Source organism: Emys orbicularis, chromosome 3 (genome assembly GCF_028017835.1).
Source record: "Emys orbicularis isolate rEmyOrb1 chromosome 3, rEmyOrb1.hap1, whole genome shotgun sequence".
NCBI classification, from domain to species: Eukaryota; Metazoa; Chordata; order Testudines; family Emydidae; genus Emys; species Emys orbicularis.
In genome coordinates, this window is record NC_088685.1 from 71,586,569 (window position 1) to 71,605,531 (window position 18,963).

An 18,963-nucleotide genomic window follows, 5' to 3' on the forward strand; every position below is an offset into this window, starting at 1 on the left:
GGCCATTGCATCAGGGAGAGAAATCCATCACCCACCCTTAGGTGCCAGAGCTTCCCCTCCCACCCCCCAACTCAGTACCCCACAGCACAGCCTTGGGTATTGGGGTCAGAGATAGAAAGCTGTGGGGAAGCCCCGCCCTCTGCCTCTCCTCGATGTGTTATTGGATCGTGCACTACTACAGACCCCGCCCAGCGCGGTACATTTCTCGGCAAGCTCCGCGCGCTGGTCCTCAGGCGAAAGGGGGATATTGGTGAGGCAGCGCCGAACGGGAGCAGGGTTTGTTTGCGTCGCTACAATGCTCAGGGCAAGGCGGACTCCAGCCGTTTCCGAGCCGCCCACCTCTTGCGGCGGCTCCATGGGGCCGCAGGAGCCGGCGCAGAACGGGGCCGCCGCCGTGTCCCCGGCAGCGCTGGAGAAGCTGAAGCAGCGGGCGGCTGAGTGCATCGAGCTGAGCGCCGGGCGGCTGAGCGCCCTGAGCCGGGAGATCTGGAGCCGCCCCGAGCTGGCCTACGAAGAGCACCAGGCGCACGGCGCCATGACCCGCTTCTTCTCCTGCGCCGAGCTGCCGGGGGCCGCCTGGGCCGTGCAGCCGCACTACAAGCTGGACACGGCTTTCCGGGCCGAGTGGGGCCCCGCCGCCCCGGCCCCGCGGCCGCTGCACTTGGGCTTTCTGTGCGAGTACGATGCGCTGCCCGGGATCGGACACGCCTGCGGCCATAACCTCATCGCCGAGGTGGGGGCGGCCGCGGCCCTGGGCGTGAAGGACGCCCTGGAGAGTCTGCCCCAGCCGCTCCCCGCCGCGGTGAAGGTGAGACCCGGCGAGGGAGGGGGGCGATCCGCCGCTCGAGGCGGAACGTGCCCGGGAATGGGGGGAGCTGGCCCGATTTGGTTGCCATCCCGTTGCTGCCCAATACAACTTCTCATTTCCCAGGCTGAGCTCTCTCCCTGGCCATCAAAGGCACCAAGAAGCCACGGGCTCCAGCATGTCTACTCAGTATTTAATCTAAGCACATTCCCTGGCCCATCCCTGCGGGGTTTATTTTTCTGCCAGACAGGTTTGGACCGGCTTCTTTGGGCGAGGGAGACATTCTTAAAGTGTGTTTATGTAACTGCAGCCTGCCAGTGACACCCTGGTACTCACCAGCCTTTGTTATACTGCAAGGTGTGGCTGTTTGTGAGCAGTCAGGGTTGGAGGCTACAGCAGCAGGGCATTGCAAAGCACCCTAGGTTACAGGGTAGGGATGACAGAGGCCCCCTCCACTGGTCTGTGTAAACATGAAATTTTTTCTCTCTCACCAACAGAAGTTGGTCTAATAAAAGATATTGCCTCATCCACCATGTCTCTGTAACATCCTGGGACCAACATGTACAACACTACTGTGCACAACAAAATCAGGTTGTTGACAATTTTGCTCACCCCTATAACCTTCTCTTCTAGATCACGGTGCTGGGAACTCCTGCAGAAGAAGGTGGAGGCGGCAAAATAGATCTCATAGCAGCTGGTGCTTTTGATGATCTGGATGTTGTTTTTATGGCCCATCCAGCACAAAGTGATGCCGCTTATTTACCTGATGTGGCTGAGCATGAGTAAGTAAGATGTTTGAAAGACACTTTTTTTTGCTTTCTGTACATCAGAATCTTTTCAGCGAAGGGAGACCTGCCTTTAAAGTAGTTAAACTTGGAGTCTGGTAATCACTGGTATTCCTCATATGTAATATGTAGTCAGTTCATGAGCAAGTTGATGTACTCGGTACTGAGCACTCAAACCCAGTTCTTGTATTCTCCTAAAATGTAATGTTCAGGCCTGCATCTGTTATGTTTATTGTTGCAAGAATTTTAGAGTTAATATCTAGTCAGGGTAGCAAGTGGCATTTCATTTCATTGATAAAACTTAGATATGTCATGCTTATGTTAAGGAAGCCAACACAAATCCTGTCTTTCTGCAATTTAGCTGATTAGAAATAATGCATTGTTATATAGCATATTATGTTTCTGGGAAAATATTTGTCCATGTTGGTGCCACAAAATTCTACTCCTGAGTTGTCTTTCTCAGACATTTGCTGTATTTTATTGCTCAACGATGCAGTCTTTTTGTGCAAGCTGTATATTTTTCAATTCCCTGAAATTCTTTATTCTCCCTTGGACTGATTCTGTTAAAATGTCCCAAAACAAACATTTGCATGCATCTTAAAGCCTTCTAAAATTAATTGGAAAATATTTACTTTTTAAATTTACTTAAAGTAGGATTATTTCCATCCACAATGATAGATACAATAGTGTTCAAACTAAAGCACTGTCAGCCTTAATTGGAACGGGGAAAACGTTCAAACTCTTGACTTGGAGATGACTTTGCTTTCTGTTGTAAAGCAGAATGAAAGCTAGTTGGTATAAAACAACCTTGTCACTAATCTCAAGAGCGTGAAATGCTTTTTCTTGAAGAACCCATGTATCATGGCTTTTTATATACAGATAATATCCAAGGATTCAAGAGCAAGCTGTAAATTTTTGTTTTCTCCATTTACCCTGTTGGTAGCCAACCAGTTTGTCCCACTGATGCTTCAAATTAATCTTGAAGATTTGTTTAATAAAAGTTCAGAGGTTATGACAGTTATATAATTCCCCAGAAATAATCTGTCCTTTTCACAAGTAAATTTACTTACGTCATATATGAGTGCATAGCTTTCTAGGTTTCATAACAAAGTAATGAAAATGTGTGATTTCAAGTTCACAATAACTTGGCAGTGCCTGCCTCTGGGTTAGTGTCTCTGAAAAGACATGGTTTCCTTTCTCAAGCAGATGATTTAACTAGTCTTTGGCCTCTGAGTTTTTTGCTCCTTCATCTGTGTCTCTGGGACTGATTGCAACCTGTCCTTCTGAGCTCAAGGACCCCTCCCCTGGAGTAAAATAGAGTAGCCTGTGCCCAAGATTTTGCAGTCTGTATTTTCTCAAACTTCTTATTTCCTCTACAAACATTTAAGGCTTAGTTGATCCTAGATTGTAGTGAGCAGTATGTTTCTGCAAATGTTAACTGCTTCCTATACCTAAAACTTCATTAATGTAAATGTATAACTTATAAATATTATGGTTTCTTTTGACAGACTTCCATTTAATAGACTTCCGATTCCTGTCCACTCTCCTCCTTAATCACCACATTCTTAGTTTTGTATTGTTGAACAAAAGATCTGCTTCTCTGTTCTGAAGTGAGCTGTCTAGTGCTGCGGGGTTCTCAAACTGTCACAGCGAGGATCACTTTGTCAGATTCTTGTGAAAAATCTCCTCTTCTGAGAAAGGTTGTATGACGTTCCTGTGGCAACAACAGAATCTGCATGGAAAAGTAATGTTGGGAAAGTCTATATTGTTGCCTTTAGAGTGATAAGTGATAACTGCACATACTACTTTTTGCTCTTAACTTCCTCTCCCCTTCTACTTTTCCACTGAGTAGAAACCAGGAGGAGAGCAAGCATGGTGAAACATGGCCTGCTCCCTGTGTACCATCACTAAGGGCTTGTCTACACTGGCAATTAACAGTGCTGAACTTTCTCGCTCAGGGGTGTGAAAAAACACCCCCCTGAGCACAGCAAGTTGCAGCGCAGTAAAGCGCCAGTGTAAACAGTGCCCCAGCGCTGGGAGCTATGCCCCTTGTTGAGGTGAGTTGTGTTTTTTGTTTGTTTGGTTTTTTTTGTTTTTTTAGAGCGCTGGGAGAGCTCTCTCCCAGTGCTGCGGCAGCGCTTTAGCATTGCGAGTGTAGACTAGCCCTAAGTCCTCCTGTGGACCAGTTTTGGGACCTTTGTACTAGTGTTTAGTGCATAGGATAGACAGTCGAGATCTGGGCTCTATTCCCAGCTATCCATTGCAAAAGTCGCATGCTCATTCACTTCAGTTCATGTATTTGGAAAATGGTGATAGGATTGTTGAGGCTTAATGTTTGCCTTGGATGAAAGGCTGTCAATAAGTTTGAATAATGGAATAAATGTTTTTGTTAAAAGGTTCTTTAGGAAGCTGATAGGTTGTTGAACTAAATTACCTCTTTTCCCCCAGAATGCTTATGGTATGGATTGGCTTCTTTTTGAAGTTCAGGTTGCACAGTTTTGCAGCCTTGCAAAAAGTTCTGTTTACCCAGTCATTTGAACTGAATAACTTTTGTGCTAGGCTTCTGCATTTCTAAAGGCTAGGGTATATTTTGAGGTATTGGAGTCAGGAGGGAGGGAGGAAGAAGAGATGTATTTTGGGGCTTGTAGCAGTGCATGTTTTATTTTAAGACACTATAGGTGCATTCACCTCCATATTTGAGGCTTCCTTTCTGCCATCACTAGCCCCAAGGAGCTTCAGAGCTAACTTACATTTCGGCTAATGTCTTCTGGCCACGAGTTATAATTTTTTTGCTTACCCTTGAATTAATTTATACAAGCTGTTTTCTAAGATGGAAGAAAAAAGTATGTGATGATCACCTTAAAGACTGTTTTGTGTCTTTGCCATGTCTTATTTCAAATGGGTTGTCCTGGAAACTTCAAATGAAGTACATCCAAAAACCTTGGTGAGATTTAGTTCATACTCCATTTCTGAGTTGGAGGAAAAAAATACTCAAGAAGGTGTTTGGGGGTTGGTTTTTTTTTTTTTTTGCTAACTCGGAACCTCAGAATGGGGTGGTCTGGCGCCAGCGGATTTGGAACATGCATGACTGGTGAGGACATCAGCTTTTTAGTTTAAAAATACAAAAAACCCAAATCAAACTTCTCTTCCTTTTTGTGGATATGCAACCCCCTTCTCAAACTACCCCATGAACTGTTTTCTCTTGCCTAATACCAGCTATTGGCTGGCAGCCAGAATTCTTAACCCACTCCTGATATCTTCTCTGCCCCTTTCCCTCCACTTCCAATCTTGTAGCTCTATTCCCTGTACATTCCTTCAATTATTCTCAAGTTGGTGCCAACAATATCTCTAGGAAAAACTGTCTATCCTTTTCCTGGTACCTGAGCCACTTTTCTAAGGCAATAAAGTTCCATGGCAATGGGGGATTACTGGATAATGAGAACTCTAGGAACTTCCTAGCCACATAAATGTGGCATGAAGTAAGAGGCCAGGAAGCTCTCCAGACTCCGTGCCCTTGGGTGAGAGGTTTAGGTCATAAGCACCTGGGCCAGGTGCTTATCTTGTAACTGACTTCAAGTAATCTTTCTGTCCATTACTTCAACAGGCTTCCATTCTGTACCAGGTTCCATAGATTCTTGCTCCAAGTTTCAGATTTGCTTCCTTGAACATTGTATTAAAACAAATCCGTTAGAAATTAAAGTTAAGATTAAATTTATAATAATCCTAAACATTTGCAAGTATGAAAGGCTGAAGTTGATGCACCCAAATGAATTTTGCTGGGTAGTGATAATCTGATCACTAAAGGACAAAGTTAAGTAATTTGAATGCCTTATCTATGACCTTCTATATTGCCAAACCAGAAACTGGTGCTGTACTCATCAATAAAACATATTTTGTTAGTGATCATTAGAATCACTAACCTTACTCTGAAGTGTACAGTGGTTATATTGATTTTAATCACCTTTGTGACTATACATTCAGCGCATGCTGTAAAGATAAAATGATCTTCAGCATGCTGTGTGCCACCAAATAAAAAGTGTCATTAAACAGTGAACTTATCTTGTTATTATAAACCTCTTGGGCCCAGATAATGGAATGATAGGAAGCACACATAAACAACAAAGGGGTACTAGCAAAGCATCATACTGTCATACCTGTGCATGTGGTGCAAATTATAAAACCAATAATCTGGTGCACATGTTTAATGGTGCGTGTATTCAGTGTTTCATCTGCAAGTAATATCTTCTCCAAATTTAAGAGACTTCAGACATTAAGATTTTATTGAAAACAGATATAAAAGGGAAAATAAGCTGCTAACAGTTCAATCGCTTTACAAATTCTATCCCATGGACAAGTGTTTTCTTTATCTTCACCCTTAACTCTGAATGTCTAACTGTCATGGTTTTTTCTTAATTTACAGAGGGGTGTTTTTTTGGGGTTTTTTTGGTCTGGGGATGCATTTAATTTAAAGCTTAAATAGTCTTAAGGAGTTTTTCAAAACATGATGAGTTCTTGTTAAGGGAAAAATGTTGATACTGATTGCAGATAGGCAAGAACTTAAAGGTATAGATTTGATACTGTCAATAAGGAACTTCAAAGTAAATTTATGCTATTTGTACAATGCATCTAATTGCTGTCTGTGTTGGCAACTAGCACTGGACCTCTTTGGCTATGTCTGCACTGCAGTTGGTGTGATTGCAGCTCAAGTAGGCATACCTGTGCTAGCTTAAATCCAGCTAGAATGGCTAAAAATAGTGATGATGCAGCTGCAAGGGCTTCCCTGCTATTTTTAGCTATGCTAGCTAGATTAAAGGTACAATCACCCCTTCGATTGCAGTGTAGACATGTTAATCCTGTTGAAATCTGCCTTAACTGTGTGTAGAAAATTTCTATCTAATTATCTGAATTTCCAACATCTATCATCGTCCTCTAACTGCATATTCTTATAAATCTCATATAGAAGAGGGGAAGCAGACAAATCGCAATAGACTTCCTTTTAACCGTTTTTTTCATGTTGTTTTCATCCTGCTTCAAATCTATTTTCTTCTCTGGCTCATCTTACCTCTGCCCTAGAGACACTACCAATTTCTGAGGCGGAGGTAAAAGAGGCTTTATGCTAGCCCATACCATGGCTTCTATTAAATGGTTAGGTGCATAGTAGGACTCTTGCTGGCAAGAAGTGGATGGCAATAATTTATGTAGCAGGATATTGCTATTTTTACTGCAAAGAATCTGTTCTTAACCATTGTAAATGTATATAGTGCATTGTCTATTTTGTTTTCACCTTTGGAGTGTTGGCAGAGTTTGGGGAGGGAAAGGACAATCTTAATTTCTAAATCTCTTTCAGGATCTATGCTTTGGTGGTTAAAGGTGGTTTAGCTTCCCAACAGTTTAGGACCTGGTAAATCACAGCTTAATCTTATGCTTCAAAAACATTGATATAAAATTTTAATAATTGTTGGGTGAATCCAAAGGGACTTTGATTTTAGTTTTTAAAAGTGGACAAAAACAAATAAGTCATGGCTTTTATTTCCTAGTGTGACTGTGAAATACTATGGAAAAGCTTCTCATGCTGCTGCTTATCCTTGGGAAGGAGTAAATGCATTAGACGCTGCTGTTCTTGCATACAACAATATATCAGTTTTAAGACAGCAAATGAAACCAACCTGGAGAGTTCATGGTGAGAGAGCTTCATTCAATCTTACGTCCACCAAGTAAGACTTCTGGCTGTTCGGATACTGACTCTGAAAAAAAATCCTAAATATTGCATTGTTACATTTAACTGGAAAAGTAATTTGAAATAATTACATTTTTCATCCAAATACCTTTCTAAGGGAACTTCTATGGTACCATCAACATTTAGTATAAACTGTTGAATGCAGACCAATAGGAGGGCAGTATGGCCTCAAGTCATAAGCATTCTTCCTCCATATTTACACAAATGAGACACTTATGTATATTAATGCAGATTTAATATTTACATAAACTGAATGTAGCATTTCATAACTGCCAAACTTGTCTAAGAATCAAGACACTAATGGTGAAGACGCTGTATTGGTATAACTATAGCCATACAACTGCTTTGTAAACTGGAAACAACATTTTTAGAGAAGCTTGACCAGCTGGAACAAGATGTAACATAAGCAATAAAAGCTTCCCTTGACAGAGATTCAAGGATCTTGTCACTGAGTTGAGGCAACAGCTAATAACCTTCCAAGGAACCTGAGCTTGTAAAATGAATGTCCTAACCTATCCTCTAGTATTAAAATATATTTTAGGACTCTGATTAATGTCAAACTGAAGTATATCTTGAGACCTCCCTTCAGCAATACTTTGAAAGTTTAATTTTTTGCGGGGGTGGGGGGGAGAGGTAGAGGGAGAGTAAGGCCAGGATTCCAGGCAGGCTTATTTTTCTTCCCCAAATAAAATGTTGCTAGCTTGCCAGAAGTACTAGGAAAATCAGTATTCTGTTCTTTAACTCTATCTAGTTTTGTTACAGCACATCTTTAAACACTTTTCTCCTTAACTTTCTTTCTTTGGAAAAGTACATATTATAGTGTGTGCATTGCACAAATCTGCTTGATTGCCCACTTGCCAGTTCCTTGTTTGTCCAAAGTAACTTTTTCTGGCATCCATCCATTATTCTTATCTCCAAGCCTCTGCCAACATTGGGTGCCGTGTTCTCCTCTTCTGCCTTACTTTATGTAGCATATGATTGCCATATCTTTCAGGACTTTCACATTCTGAATCCGTATTGCAGTGTATTGAGACTAGAGGATCTTGTTCCACGTTTGCCTCTTGATATCCCTACCCTGCCAGGTGCAGGGGGGAGGGATAACTCAGTGGTTTGAGCATTGGCCTGCTAAATCCAGGGTTGTGAGTTCAATCCTTGACAGGGCCACTTAGGGATCTGGGGCAAAATCAGTACATGGTCCTGCTAGTGAAGGCAGGGGGCTGGACTTGATGACCTTTCAGGGTCCCTTCCAGTTCTATGAGATAGGTATATCTCCATATATTATATTATTGTAGTGCTCACAATATTTTGAACAGCCCTTGAATTCAAGCGTACTAACATAGGTGATTTCTTGGCTTTGGTTAGAGTCTTAATCATGCCAATTATATTAATTGGCAAGTATGGTATGGGAACACTAGCAACATGTCTCTTCCCACTGAAGTTACGATAACAAAAGATAACTATTGTGGAGAGAAGAAATCTAATTTGTTGCTGAGTAAGGTGTGTAGAACACATAACAAGAAATAACTTTATTCAGTAGCTGGCTTTTTCTGTACCCATATCTGGACATGATGGAATGGTATCCATTTGTTTGAAGGAACATTTTCTGTTCAAACTTGGCTCCAAAATTAGGTTTTGTAAGAAAGTAAGATTTTACAAAATGTAAGATCAATGGAAATGTTTCCAAAGAATGGCAAGAGTCAGTGAGGATACTAGCGAGCTTGCTTTTTTCCCTTTGTTGCAGCAAATGCCAATTACTTTGCAATGAAGGATTCAAACTTCATGTCGGTGTGCTAAAACAGGAGAACCTGAGGTTGACCAGAAGCCAACTGATCTTTTCTTCATTGTCCAAACTAGCAAAGCAAAATAGGAACACATGGCACAAATGGTAAAATAAACTTTCAAAAACCCCTTGAGTTTTTGAATCCAAGGAGGTCTTTAAAAATAGTGTCCTTACCCTATGTTACAAAAAGATTAACTTAACACTACCAGAATGGCTGGCTGTAACCATGAGGAATGTGAAAATCAAGACGTATGCTTGTGTAACTTAAACTCTGGAGAATTACTTGGCTATATTTAAACTAAGTGCTTACATATGATCTGTGAACTTCTGTCACATATTCATTCGTTTAATTTCTCTTGTTGTCCCAGCGTTGGCAAGATTGTTTCACAGTTTAGAATGTTTGCAGTGAATAGCAGGGGAGAACTGTAAATACTACTTTTGCCTTTCTGTGTGTGTGTGTATGAACTCAAGGTGAATAATTGAGTTGTGTCTCCAAAAGAATGCAGTGATACCGACCTTAAAAAGTCTGTATACATGATATGTTGTGAAAGCTTCTCTCTCTTCAATAGAAGTTGGTCCAATAAAAGATTTTACCTCACCCACCTTGTACACGTGATACTCCTTTCTATTGAGCTGACTGTGAGGGGAAGTAATTGCGTCCAAATACAAAGTTTTAAATGGTGCATTCTCAGGACTTAGTGCTCAGCTGATGCCTTATCTCTAATACTTTTTGTTTTGCCTTCAGCTATAAATGAGGAGCTTCATAAGGCAGAGTACGTAATTTTGCTTGATCCTTTGCAACATTTAATAATTGGGCTCTTCTCTTCTGTAGGTATAATAAAAAATGGTGGCGTGAAACCTAATATCATCCCTTCTTACACTGAGCTAGAGTTTTACTTGCGTGCCCCTTCACTGAAGGACCTCACCGTTCTGACAGAGAAAGCTGAAAATTCCTTCAAAGCTGCAGCTGTGGCCACAGAATGCAAAGTAAGAATTCTAGAGCTGATTCATTTATTTTTATCATTTTGAAGTTAGGCTAAAATAGGAGCCTCTAAGTCTTCGTTTACATGATTTGTATGGCACTTACCTTTTTAAAGCAACCTAAAATTTAGATCTCTAAGTACTAATCTGCTACTCCACTATGTGCTGAAAAAGATTTTGTTGGTGAGGAGGAACGTTTAGTTGCTACAGTTCTAAATATCCTAGATTTTTCAACTGAAGCTTTCCCCAGTCTTATGCCATAAGCAAAAGTGTTCCCAATAGTACGCTCAGGATAAAAAAAAAAAAAAATTGTATTGGTCTTGACCAAGTCAGGTCATCTTGCAATTTATCTCTAACTTCTGAGACTGTAGTTAAAGTGTAGCTAATGGCTGTCTGCCATATTGCTGTGACAGAAATGTGTGTGTTCATCTGTTAGTAAAACTGTTGTAAAGGGGCTAACTAATTTGTAGCCTCAATACATGGTGAGTGAGTTAGTGAGGACCAAGTTAAAGTTCATGGAAGGCCCTTTTGAGTTATCAGGTGTTCTTTTGCCTCTTAGTGGAAATTGCTTTCCCTACCGGCCTTTGCTCCAGTTAGAGAAGAATTTCAATAAGGCTCGTTTATAATGAAAGTAAATCGGTAAGGCCTCATTCTAAACTTCTGACCAAAGTCATCTCTTTGGCTCTCTTACCTGTCTTTTCCAAACCACATGGGTTCTAGGTGAAGCTAGATTGCCTACCGTGGATGTTAAAAAGGGCTGTTATAATCTGGACAGAATTAGGCATGGGAGAAATCAGATTGAGTCTTTAGTGATCTATCTAATGACTTGCAGCCCAGCTTGCTAGTTACAATAGAACCTCAGAGTTACAAACACCTCAGGAATGGAGGTTGTTCGTAACTCTGAAATGTTCATAACTGAACAAAACATTATGGTTCTTTCAAAAGTTACGACTGAGCATTGACTTAATAAAGCTTTGAAACTTTACTATGCAGAAGAAAAATGCTGCTTTCCCTTCAATTTTTTAGTAGTTTACATTTAACACAGCACTGTATTATTATTATTATTATTTATTATTTTGTCTCTGCTGCTGCCTGATTGTGTGATTGTGTATTTCTGGTTCCAGATAAGGCTTGTGGTTGACTTGTCAGTTTGTAACTCTGGTGTTTGTAACTCTGAAGTTCTACTGTACTTACAATGGGGGATCTGTTGAGGCAATATTACAAAGAGGAAACCAGCCTATTTGGGCCATGTCTACACTACAAACTTTGATCAACACAAATTACATCGGTGTACAGTTGCTAAAGCTTAGTATAGCGCTTGAGCACGTACATACTTGGCTGCTTGTGTCCATGCTGTGTGTACTCACAGGCTTGCTTGTATTGATGCAAAGTGAAGATAGATATCCCAATATGCCACCGTTCATAATGGAATAAATTGCCTAGGGAGGTTGTGGAATCTCCATCTCTGGAGATATTTAAGAGTAGGTTAGATAAATGTCTATCAGGGATGGTCTAGACAGTATTTGGTCCTGCCATGCGGGCAGGGGACTGGACTCGATGACCTCTCGAGGTCCCTTCCAGTCCTTGAATCTATGAATGCCTTTTGGGAAATTTTCTGTGTTGTGGGGTAGAAATTAGTTGCACAGAGATCTCTGGGAGTTAGGGGTCAAGTTCCCAACATGCAACTTTCTCCATCTCATAATGCCATCCATTTCCCATAATTTTTGCGCCTTTAAAAAACAAAAAAAACCTTGCCACAAATATGCTCGGCACTTTTCAGTGTCTGCCATCTCTGACAGAATCATGGAGCCCCACAGAGATCTGTGCTGCTCTTACGAACATTGCAGATAAAGGATACATGATTCTTCTGTATTTGCAGACCCACTGGAAGTACTGCAACAACAGGAGATGATTTATTTGAGAACCGTTTGCTCAGGGACAAAGTGAAAAACAATTTGGTGGTGGTGGTGATCAGGAAGCTGCTGCAGACAATGGAGCACCATTGTTGGGCCCAAGAAACCAGCAGTGAGTGGTGGGATGGGATTGTATTGTAATGCAGGTTTGAGACTATGGACAGTGGCTGCAGAATGTTCAGATGTGAAAGGCAACATTCCTGCTTCTGTGTAGTGAGCTCACCCTAGCCTTCAAACTCAGACCCATAGACTTTAAGGTCAGAAGGACCATCATGATCATAGCCTGACCTCCTGCACATTGCAGGCCACAGAGCCTCACCCAGCCACCCATGTAATAGACTCCTGACTTCTGTCTGAGCTACTGAAGTCCTCAAATCATCATTTAAAGACTTCAAGTTACAGAGAATCCCCCATTTACACTAGCTTAATCCTGCAAATGACCCATGCTGCAGAGGAAGGTGAACCTTCCCCCCCCCCCCCCCCCCCGGGGTCTCTGCCAATCTGACCCGGGAGAAAATTCCTTCCAGACTCTAAGTATGGTGATCAGTTAGACCAGTGGTTCTATCTCAATCTTTTTCATTTGCTAAAAAAGTTTTGAATAGAGGTGCAGACCCCTTTGGAAATCTTAGACATAGTCTGTGGACCCCCAGGGGTTCACGGATCACAGGTTGAGAACCATTCAAGGGACATTAGACAGCCTGGGCAATTTTGCTAGCCAAAGACCGTTTCCATTTTGGTAACGCCCTCCCTGCTGTTCTGATATGTACAGATGCTTCCAGTTCGAAAGCTCAGGAAACACAGATGGTCAACAGCTGCAAACTATTAACTTCCAAATCATGTCTTAACTTACAAAGCAGAGCAGAACAGTTGGTTTTTAGGTCAGTGTAAAGCAGGGGTACCTGACAAATGCTGTCTATTTGCCCGGCTTCTTGCCTATAAAGTATGTGCTTGGTATTGGGTGTGGCAGAAGAACCTGAATACAATCTGACTTTTTCAGACTGAGTTATGAGTGAAATCATCACCGCATTCTTCACTGCTTTCCTGGCAGCTGTGGCAGGAGAGCGCTCCTACTAGAGGCCATCAGACTGCTCTCAAGAGAGAGGGTTGCAGGTCAGGGTTTAAGCTCCTGAGCCAGCTTCCACTGAAGTTGCTAGGAATCTTTTCCTGGATTGTTAGGGGAGCTAGATCAAGCCCAAAGGTGCCAGTCCAGCAAAGCAGTGAAGTAATGGGACTTAAGCATAGACTTAAAGTAAGTCCATTCCTAGGTGCTTGCTGAATCGGGATGATTTGCTGAACTGGAGCTAAATGAGTTTAGTTAATGTGTTTTTATAAAGACTGTTCAATGTTTAGTTTAGAGCTGTTGACCCTGTGTTTCCTGAGCTTAAAAGGGTATTGGGTTAGTTGATTTATGCACAAGAATGTTTTAATGAGACGGTTAGAATAGAAAGGTACGCAGATGAGGTAATGGGGTAAACTGAGTCTGTGCAAAGTTAGAGCTGAGAATAAATCATTGACACCAGGAAAGTGGAGAAGACACATGGGAAGAACACAGCAGAGACAAGAGATTTGAAAAAGTCTCCCAGTCCATAGGAAAGGTAGACACTGGTGGCTTTAGCAGCAGGGTTGGGAACAACTGAAGCTTTCGACACCCAGAGTGTGGGATGCAGTTTGGAATTGTGAGATGAGATGTCTTTATCAGAAAAAGAACATTAACGTTTGAATGGCCATCTGGTTTCAGAGTGAAAGCAACACTTAAGGGCAGTTCATACCTCTCAAAGCTATTCTCTAAGGGCTTGTCTACACTGGTAAGTTTTGTCCCCCAAAACAGCAGTGCAAGGTCACTTTTTTTGGAAAAAACACCTAGATTTGGCAACAAAAAACTTCCAGTCCTGCGAGAGACTTTTGTCTTTTCCACTCCCTTTATTGTCAACAAACAGCCAGTGTAGACACCACAGGTTTTTTTTGTTTTTTGTTTTTTTGATTTTATTGGCCTCCAGAAAGTATCCCACAATTCCCATGCTGCCGCTCTGGTCAGCGGTTTGAACTCCACTGCCCTGCAGCCATCCTGCCCCTCCCCCTTGCAAGCCCCAGGATTTTTAAATCTCATTTTCTGTTTGTTGGCTTCCCGGAGGAGCTTCCCAGGTGGCTTCCCAAGTGAGCATGGCTGGCTATCGCACCAAACGCGCTCCCGCTTGGACCACCGCTGAATTGTTGGATTTGATCAGTATATGGGAGAATGGGGTCTGTTTAGTCGCAGCTGCAAGTGACCCGTAGGAATCGGGACACATATGGGCAAATTTCTTGGGGCTTGATCACAGCCTTTTCGCACGGGACATGGAGCAGTGCAGAGTGAAGGTAACGGAGCTGAGGCAGGCGTACTATAAGGCGCGGGAGGCAAACCATCACTCCAGTGGTGCACCTAAGACCTGCCACTTCTATAAGGAGCTGAATGCTATCCTCGGTGGTGACCCTACCTCCATTGCCGATTGCCCCATGGATACTTCGCAGGCAGCAGAAATGGGGGGTAACCCGGAGGCTGAAATTGTGGATGAAAAAGTTGAGCTAGAAGAGGATGCAGTCCTCCCAGCAGGGTTGCCCGGTGGGGCAGGCAGCCAGGAACTTTTCTCCACTCCAGAAGTGTTCAACGGGGAGCAGAAAGCAGATGAGTGGGTAAGTTGCTGTCGTTTATGTAGGGAATCGAAAAGTGGGAGGCAGGTAGTATTTTCTGTGAGCTGAACATTGCCTTGTGTAGCTAATCTGCATGGCCAAGCAGGGTGTCGATGGACATCGAGACCTGCAGGGAATCCTCCAGAGAGAGGCTCTGGAAAGTTTCCAAGAGGTACTTGTTAATCCTCTGCCACAGATTCCAAGGGATTGCAGCCTTGTTAGTTCCCCCATTGTAGGAAACTGTACCATGCCATTTAGCAATCACTGGAGCTGGGACCAAAGCGGCACATAGCTGAGCTGCGTATAGACCGGGGTGAAAGCCGCAAGCATTCAGAAGCTGAGCCCTGGTTTCCCTGGTCACCCTCAGCAGTGAGATGTCAGCCAGCAGGTTGGCCGCCTGTGAAAAATTGTGGGATAATTTTAGAAAGAGATCCCTGCTAAGGTGCCCTGCAAGCCGTGATCTTTTTGTCCGTATGCACAACTGCCTTCCCCCACTCCCGAAACTCACCATGATTGAGGTGCTCGCGGAGCTGTGTGCCTGCCTAGAGTCTCAGAGAGAAAGTGATTTCTACTAGCAAAATACCCTTTCTACTAAAATGTTTCAATCATTTGCTGGAATGTAACAATCCCTCTTCTGTTCAGCACAGACCTTGAAGAACACACCATGCACCCCCACAGACTGGCTGCAGCAGATAAGAAAAAAACCTAGGAGCAGCAAAGAAGACACATTCGAGGTTATACAGCGCGATGAGAGACGGACCAGGGAACGGAAAGAGTGCTGAGAAGCCAAAAGGCAGAACAGAAAAGAGAATGCTGCTTTTGCTAGGCAAGCGACAGAGCGGATGATAAAAGTTATGGAGGATCAGACAGAGATGCTCAGGTCTCTGATACAGCTGCAGACTGAGCAGATCCGAGTTTGAGCGCCACTGCAGCAGATGCACAATTCTTTGCCAAGCCCACCCCCCTCTATGCCCACACATTCCTTTTCACTCCACAGCACTCCTGAGTTTCCCCATCACTCCATCCCTTCTCACAGCTTGCACAGCTGGAGCTACACACAGTTGTGAGGTTTTACCCTTTAACAATAAATAAAGGCTAAGTTTTTGTAATGGTACAGCGTTTTTATTTTGTGTTCTACAAGAGCGTATAACAATCAATTCACTCTCGGAAACAGGCTTCTAAAGCATTGTGTTGCACGTATCTTGGGCCCCAAAATTGTACATGGATCCAACAGGGAAGCAACTCCAAAGCAGACGTGTTACTGCCCCTCATTGTCAAAGTGGTTCCTCAAAGCCTCTCTGATGTTAATAGCAGCCCTCTGGGCTCCTCTGACAGCCCTAGCATCTGGCTGTTCAAACTGCAGCCAAGCGCTCTGCCTCAGTGCTCCACACCTGAGCAAACATTTCACCCTTAGATTCACACAGATTATGAAAAGTGTAGCATTCGGCTATGACCACGGGAATATTATCCTCGGTAAGGTCTAACCTGCCATTTAAACACCTCCAGCGAGCTTTCAAATGGCCAAAGGCACATTCGACTACCATGTGGCACCTGCTCAGCCTGTTAAAATGCTTCTTGCTGCTGTCCAAGTGCCCTGTGTAAGGTTTCATCAGCCAGGTCTGTAAGGAGTAAGACAGGTCTCCCAGGATTACTATGGGCATTTCCACATCCCCCACTGTGAACTTGTGGTCTGGAAAGAAAGGCTTTCTGTACAGGCCACTGCTCCTGAAGATGCGTGCATCATGCACCTTTCCAGACTAGTCTGCACTGATATCTGTGAAACACCCCTGGTGATCCACAAGCACCTGTAACACCATGGAGAAGTATCCCTTCCTATTGATGTATTCAGAGGCAAGGTGGTCTGGCACTAAAATTGGAATGTTTGTGCCATCAATTGCCCCGCCACAGTTAGGGAAACCCATCTCTGCAAAGCCATCCACTATTTCATGCACATTTCCCAGAGTTTCAGTCCTCCGCAGCAGGATGCGATTTATTACCCTGCACACTTGGAGTAATACAGCCCCACCAGTGGACTTTCCTACTCCAAATGGATTTGTGACTGACCAGTCGCAGTCTGGATTCGCCAGCTTCCACCCAGCGATTGCAACACATTTCTCTACTGGAAGGGCAGCTCTCAATCTGGTGTTCTGGCACTGCAGGTCGGAGGCCAGCTCAGCACATAACTTCATGAAGGTTGCTTTACGCATCCTGAAGTTCTGTACCCACTGGTCGTCATCCCACACCTGCATGACAATGCGATCCCACCAATCAGTGCTTGTTTCCCTAGCCCAAAAGCGACGGTCTACCATATGTAGCTGCTCTGTGAATGCACAAAGCACTGATACGTTGCTGCTGTCCATATCACACTCGGGCGCCTGCAATTCATCCTCTGCTAACTTTGCGAGTAACTCTGAGAGTAACTGTGCTGCCATGCGTGATGTCCTCACGCCAGCTAACAGCGCATAAGAGAGGAGTGCAGGATCCATCCTCTTTCACTGTAGATCCTGGCGCGCACTACAAAAGAATGACAGTTGGAAAAATGGCATGAAAGGAAGCCAGAGATCTTTGGAGGGGTGGGACACAAAGTGGTGCATGACGGTACATTTTGCACATCCCAGGATGTGCCACGCTCCGTTTCTGCATTCCCACAACACCTAGCGACAGATGTTGTCGCCAGGCACTGTGGGATAGATACATACCCACAATCTATTGCTCTCACTGTCAACAAAGGTACCCCAAATATGGACATGATCTGTCGACAGAGGGAGCAACAACTGGGTAAGAATATGAAAACGGGCAATTGAGGGGAGTTTTACACAGTTATTTTCAACTGACATTTTATTTTAAAACACGGTCTGTTTTGTTCCCAAAACACGCTCTAACTGTTAGTGTTTTTTCTTAGGAAGATTTTGTAATTTGCTGAGCAAAGAAGATGATGATGTTGTTGTTTTGGTACTTTAAAAACACTATTTTTAAAAGAACAGGCTAGTATCTTAAGCCTTCTTAGTTCACTAAACTTCTACAAAATATCCCTAAGAGGGGGCCTTGTTTTGTTACAGCTCAGGCAATACTGCTTTTTCATACTAAACTTTAAAAAAAAACATAATGCTTCAAATATATGGGGAAGAAAATAAACTTCTCTCTAATCCACTGGATCACAAAATAAGGGGGATATAAACTAGCTGTTACTATGGTTCTGTGGTTTTCACTCTGACGTGTTTTCTGCATGCTGTCTTTTTTTTAAATTGAAACACTCATGTAAAAATGTTAAATAAATGGCTCGGTCTTCATATAGGCTTAACTTTTAAAGTGTTTATTCCTTTACAAAACTTAATATAACTTTCACTTGTATTTGTTAAAAAGCAGGCAAAGAAGCAGCCTTCTTACCTCTGATCTACTGGTTTACAGAGGCTGTTTTTGCTGACAGCTGCTTTGCTGCAAAAGCCTGCTGTCTTTACTAAAAAAAAATGACCAGTGCTAGCCTAAACCTAGGGAAAAACTTTTATAAACAGTCTTTCTGTGTTTTTAAGCCTGGGTTGTTTCTGCAGACTTACATGTTATTGAAACACCTATGCCTAAGGGGCTAAATGAAGGTATGGGTCTTCAGGTAGGCTTGTCTTTTCAAGTGTTTATTCCTTTCCAAGCCTTTCACCTCTCTTTGTTAAAAAGTGGGAAAAGAAACAAACTTCTCTCTAATCCAATGGTTAACAAAATAAGGGGTATATAAACTGTCTGTTACTAAAAACCTGGGGTTTTAAACCTGGGGTGCTTCTGCCTGCTCTTTTACATTTTAATAAAACACTTATGCCAATGGGGTTACATTAAAAAAAAAAAAAGTGTCTTCAGGTAGCCTGTTTTTCAAAGGGGTTTTCTTCTTTTCTCATCCACTACCTTCAAAAGGCTGTTTCAAGTGGTTCTCACTAAAAACCTTGGGGGGGAAACTTTTTCTTAGGGTTTTGTGGGTTTAGGTCTGGGTTGCTTCTGCAGGCTTTTTTTTTTTTTTTATTGAAACACCCCTATAAATAAAAGAATGTGTCTTCAGGTAGGTTTGTTATTTCATGTGTTTATTTAATAAGTTAAAAAGAGGGGGTTTTAGACATTACTTTAAAAAATGCATTTTAAAATGGTTTATATTATGTGTTCAGCTTTTGTTACAGGGTCCGGGTTGTTTAGATAAGAGCAGCAGGGCTTTGCTGTAGTTTCACAGTTTTTACTAAGAAATAACCCGTTAGTCTAAAACCTAGGAAAAAACTTTTTTTTATTACTATACCTTACTTTTATAAACAGGTTTTCTG

The 18,963-nt window shown here is 42.7% G+C and overlaps 1 protein-coding gene across 1 annotated transcript in view; it reads left to right on the top strand.

Annotated features, from left to right (window-relative positions):
* The first annotated feature begins 295 nt into the window (after positions 1-295).
* Positions 296-18,963, top strand: part of PM20D2 (peptidase M20 domain containing 2) — a 42,660-nt gene continuing 23,992 nt past the window's right edge. Inside the window, exons 1-4 of the mRNA XM_065401163.1 lie at positions 296-808; positions 1,439-1,587; positions 7,128-7,270; positions 9,940-10,094. Of these exons, the coding sequence (XP_065257235.1) occupies positions 296-808; positions 1,439-1,587; positions 7,128-7,270; positions 9,940-10,094 (960 nt within the window). The remainder of the gene's footprint in view (positions 809-1,438; positions 1,588-7,127; positions 7,271-9,939; positions 10,095-18,963) is intronic.